Source organism: Austrofundulus limnaeus, unplaced genomic scaffold (assembly GCF_001266775.1).
Source record: "Austrofundulus limnaeus strain Quisiro unplaced genomic scaffold, Austrofundulus_limnaeus-1.0 Scaffold689, whole genome shotgun sequence".
NCBI lineage: Eukaryota > Metazoa > Chordata > Actinopteri > Cyprinodontiformes > Rivulidae > Austrofundulus > Austrofundulus limnaeus.
The window spans coordinates 13,306-18,686 of NW_013953091.1; the positions used below are offsets into that span (position 1 = coordinate 13,306).

Genomic DNA, 5,381 nt, shown 5'->3' on the forward strand with positions numbered 1-5,381 from the left:
TCTTGAACTACAACAAGAGCTACACCTCTCTCAGTAGCTGTGAGGTGTCATGCTACAATATTGTACTTGACACATGTGCACTGTTATAAAGAACTTGTAAGATTTACTAGAAAAAAGTCCTTGTAACTATTTGCACTAATGTTGGTTAAGTAAATTTAAATGCTACAAATTCAAGTAATATTTACTCATCATTATCTAGTAAAATTTCTTAAGAATAGTTAAAGATTTGTGAATAAATCAGGTAAATTTTACTTACTTTGATCAAGTATATGTTACAAGATTTAATTGAGCAAATTAAGTAAAATTTACCTGATTTATTCACAAATCTGAGAGATGGGAAAAATGGCTTCTTTGAAGGGATCCRGATCTTGGGGAGTCATTTGTTTCATAGAGCCGTTCAAAAGAGGCGTTTGATTTTGAACGTATTACGTCATCACGTAGGGAAATACGTCACCACGTAGCCGTACGTAATGACGTCATCCTGTCACGTGGGTGGAACCATGTGTTTGTCAAGCGGAAACCCCCCTCTTCCTTTCACAGTGAGCTTCTGTACTCCACAACTCCACCTGTTTTCCGTGAAAAAGCAAAGTGGGAGCATTTTAAGTATGAAAAATAATGAAATAAAACTACAAATGGCTCGTTACTGCCCGCGATTCAGCTCCTATCGTTCGTTGTAAAGAGCCGTTCAAAAGGTTCGGATCGTTCACGAACGTCACATCTCTAATCTTAACTATATTCTTAATGACTTTTACTAGATAATGATGAGTAAATATTACATGAATTTGTAGCATTTACATTTACTTAACCAACATTAGTGCAAATTTGTTAGAGGATTTTTTTCAAGGACATCTTACAAGTTATTTTTTTCAGTGTAGGCTCTGTGCCAGTCAGTTGTAGTGAAGAGGGAACTGATTTGTAAGGCAAAGCTCTGTTTACTGGTCGAGCAACATTCCTATCCTCACCTATGGTCCCAAACTCTGAGTAGAGACAGAAAGAACTAGGTCTTGGATGGTTGAGATATGTTTTCCTCACAGGGTAGCTGGACTCTCAGAGATAYGTTCAGTTATCTGGGAGAGACTCCTGGAAGAGACACTGCTCCTCCACATCGAGAGGAATTAGTTAAGGTGGTTCCTGCATCCATGGATTCCCTCCTAGAGATGTGTTTTGGGCACACTGGAGAGACTGTCTATCAGCTGGCCATCCCAGAAGTTTTCATTCAAATTTTACACTTAACTTTTTTGTACTTACTTGTATTTTTTGTTCCTATGTGTTGTTTTACTTGCGTGTTTCCTGTGTTGGTTCATCAGGAATGATGGTGAGTCTGGAATGCCTCAGAGAAACTCCCCTCATCAGCATCAAGCAGCAGCTCTTCACGGAGGCCAGGAAGTACCCGCTCTACCACCTGCTGCAGGTAAGCTAGCCTCAGCTGTGACCTCACCCTCTACACTGGTCAGACTGCAACCCTAACGTCCAATTTCTGCTTGGCCAGGAGGAGTCGTGCTACATTTTTGTAGGCGTGACCCAGGAGGCAGAGAGGGAAGAGTTTTATGATGAGACACGGCGTCTGTGCGATCTACGACTGTTTCACCCAATCCTGAAGGTTATCGAGCCGCTAGGAAACCGCGAAGAGAAGATTCTGAACCGAGAGATCGGTAGGACCTCCCTCTTTTCCTCTGACATCACTCAGATAAAAACCCTCGTCCAGACTTGCGATCTTTTTTCGCAGGCTTTGCCATCGGGATGCCGGTCTGTGAATTTGAGATGTTAAAGGACCCAGAGGTGCAGGACTTCCGTCGCTCCATACTTGGTGTGTGCAGAGAGGCTGTGGAGGAGAGGGAGGGAGGCGGGGCCCACAGCCAGGCACTCTATGTTTACCCCCCTAATGTGGAGTCTAGCCCCCATCTTCCACAGCACATCTACAGCAAGCTTGACAAAGGTACTGACCCTGCTACCCTGCTGGGTACCGAGTCACACTTGAACTTATGTGTCCCTACCTGTGCCCTCTGAATACACATCTTTCTGCAGGTCGGTTGATTGTAACCATTTGGGTGATTGTGTCTCCATCTAACTCCAAGCAGAAGTACACACTGAAGGTAAAAAATAAGCAGATGYTGGTTTGGTTCAGTCTCAGAGTGTCTTTGATGTCTCAGCCTAGAGAAAGATGTTGAGTCAATATCAGAGTCAGTTTATTTGTCATTGTACAGATCACAATGCAAAACATTTAAGTACAACCCATCCGAGAGAGACAAAACAAAACCTACACGGAGGGCGGGTGCCTGAGGCTGCAGCCGTTAAAAGGCACTGCCCTTTTGCATCAAAGAAAAACAAGAAAGAAGATAGATGAGAGATTAAATACCGTGTCCCTACAAGGACACAATATGAGTTTTCCAAAAAAAAAAAAATTCAATCTAAAGCCGTGAAAATGTTTTGTGTCCATCTGTGAAATGAGACCATGGGGGGAGGGGTGGGCAAAGCATCTGTTGACATAACATCAAGGAGAGTTTGAGATATCCTGCCTTCAGGGCCGACACATGGGAGCCAGATTYAGATAATCACAATTGTTTTGGTACAGGTCAACACTGCTGATTTGTCACCTTAAAAGTCTCACTGGGACCTCATAATGGTGAATTCCAATTATCCGAATTTCTAAGAGTTTTTATTCCAGACCGGTTCAGAATCTCTTGTCCTTACTGGAGATCAGTAATACCATCAGCTAGTGATACAAATCATGATTTAACACTGAACCAGCGTGAGCTCCCTTCAATTTCTGGTCTCTGAGGACATTCAGAGTTATTCTGACCATAAACAACAGAACATAAAGTAGAGTTGATTCTGTAAATTTATTCTTAATACTTTTAATTTTGAATATTCAAAATTCAAGACTGGTATTACAAACTGTTTTATTACAGAAATTGGAAACAGATTGAAAACGAATTAACTCGTTTTTTTTAGCCTAGAACAGTGATTCCCAACCGGCGGTATGYGAGCATATCACAGGGGGTACGTGGAAAAATCTCCTAGGTGTGCGAAGAATGATTTCCTCAATGTGGAAATTGCAGTCAGAATCAGGGAAWTAACACAAATAAAATGCAGAATCTTATGGATTTTACTCATTTGTGGGTATTTGATGTATTCTGGATGCTGCTGCTTCCTGCACCTGCCATTACCTGGTTTATTTATTTAATTACTTATTCACTTTCAAGGCAAAATTTTTATCTTTGTTTAATTTTAGTTGGAAAAGAATAAAGTGCCTGAGAACTAAATGTTCTAGAGGGTTAAATAAATAATTTTCATTCAGTTGTACATTATAGTTTTGGAGAATCATCATTACATTTGACTGAAGGGGTACTAGTGGTATGACAAAATGGCTCAGGGGTACACAAGTCTAAAAATGTTGGGAACCACTGGAGTAGAAGACAGAAAACAAAATCCAGAGTAGCTTCAATCAATTTCTTAACTCTAATCTCAAAAACTTTATAGTAGTTTGTTAAAACACAAGTTTTGCATTACACAGGTTTTAAACCACTAACTATGTGACTTTAGGTTAGTTTGTAAGCATGCTAAAGTTATCCTGTAGGTTTGAAAAGGTTCATGTGTTGTATTTAAGCTGAACATTTAATGTCAGTATTGTTACTGATATTTGAGCCATTTAGAATTTCTAAAAATRAATTGTTATGGTAATAAAGACAGAAATACGTGGTCCAAGAATGAAGGTACTCCGTGAGATGATCAGCTGAGTTTTATTGCAACAACAGGAAACACAGAGAACAACCTGGCCTGTGTCTGTGCCTCTGCTTCTCTCTGTCACTGTCTCTCCACTGTTTCTCGAGAGGCCTCATATATATATTAACAAACACCATTCTGTCATCTTAGCAAGATTTGATACAAGGTCAATGGAAAACACAAAGATAAACACAAGTGATATCTAAGAATGACTGTTGTTAGCAAATCATGTTCTGACTTTAATCATTCTGTCTGCAGATGAACAGCATGTCATGAAAACTTAGGTCATTAAAGGATGTCATGAATTATTTGCTTAAACATAAAAGTATCAGTTCTATTACACTCCCCCATCTGATCATTAAATTACCAATTAAATGATCAATAAAACAAACAAAAAAAACTCTTTAATGTATATAAAAAACATGTCAACATAAACCTAAGTATATGTACTTTTCTGAAATCCCAACCCCAGAAATTCAATTTTTATTCCTCCCACAGTAATTACTAACCCCAAAACATAGTTATCACACAAAAGTCTTTGGATCATCTTGAACACAAACAGGATTGTCTGTTTTGTTGTGTCGGAGGGTCAGAGGTGGTGTTGGGGCTCTGTGACTTTTTGTAGATCTTGGTTTAGTTCCTGGGGCTGGAAGATGAGAGTTAAGTTGATTTGGACATGGTGTTTGTTAATATACAGTACAGTACATATATGAGGCCTCTTGAGACAGAGTTCAACAGTAGTGTGGAGTGACAGAGAGAAGCAGAAACACAGAGACAGGCCAGGTTCTCTGTGTTTCCTGTTGTTGCAATAAAACTCAGCTGATCATCTCATGGAGTACCTTCATTCTTGGACCACGCATTTCTGTCTTTGTTAAATAAATATTGCCATAACAAAATCTACATTTTTTTTCTTTTTTGAATGTAATTTGAGGTTTAAAAAGCGGCAATCCTGAGTCCAGTTTAGTTCAGTTCCACACCCCACATCATGATAGTGTAACTAAGAAAGCTCTGCTGTGATCCGTCACTTCACCTTTGACCTGTGTTTGTATTCAGGTGAGTCATGACACTTTACCTGAGCAGCTGATCGCCGAATCCATCAGAAAGAAGAGCCGATCGATGCACCTGTCCCCTCAGCAGCTCCGCCTCTGTGTGCAGGAATACCAGGGCCAGTACATCCTCAAGGTACGTCTGTCTGTCTCACCTGTCTGTTCATCCATCCACTTGCCCCGTGGGGCTGTCTCACCTGTCCACCTGTCCCCTCAGCAGCTCTGCCTCTGTGTGCAGGAGTACCAGGGCCAGTACACCTTCAACACACACCTGGCTGTCTCACCTGTCTGTTCATCCACCTGACCACCTGTTTACCTGCACACCTGGCTGTCTCACCTGTCCACCCGACCACCTGTTCGCCTGCACACCTGTCTGTCCACCTGTTTACTCGCACACCTGTATTCTTGCCTGTCTCACCTGTCTGTTCTGCCACATCTTTGTAAGTATGCAGGGGGGTTTATGGTCAGAACAAGTCAAARTCAAATTCATTTATTCATTTCATTAAAAAAAACATTTCACACACAACAAAGCAATACAAAATAAAATGAAAGGCAGCAGAAGAAGAAAAAAATTCTTATGATATCTGCTCCTTAAAAAATGATATATATATA

General features: G+C 40.5%; 1 protein-coding gene across 1 annotated transcript in view; it reads left to right on the forward strand.

The window, feature by feature from the left end:
* The window catches only part of zgc:158659 (phosphatidylinositol 4,5-bisphosphate 3-kinase catalytic subunit alpha isoform), a gene marked incomplete in the record, with an annotated part of 40,445 nt that overhangs the window by 13,003 nt on the left and 22,061 nt on the right, over positions 1–5,381 (forward strand). Inside the window, 5 exon segments of the mRNA XM_014027842.1 lie at positions 1,308–1,411; positions 1,490–1,652; positions 1,727–1,936; positions 2,026–2,093; positions 4,777–4,905. Of these exon segments, the coding sequence (XP_013883296.1) occupies positions 1,308–1,411; positions 1,490–1,652; positions 1,727–1,936; positions 2,026–2,093; positions 4,777–4,905 (674 nt within the window).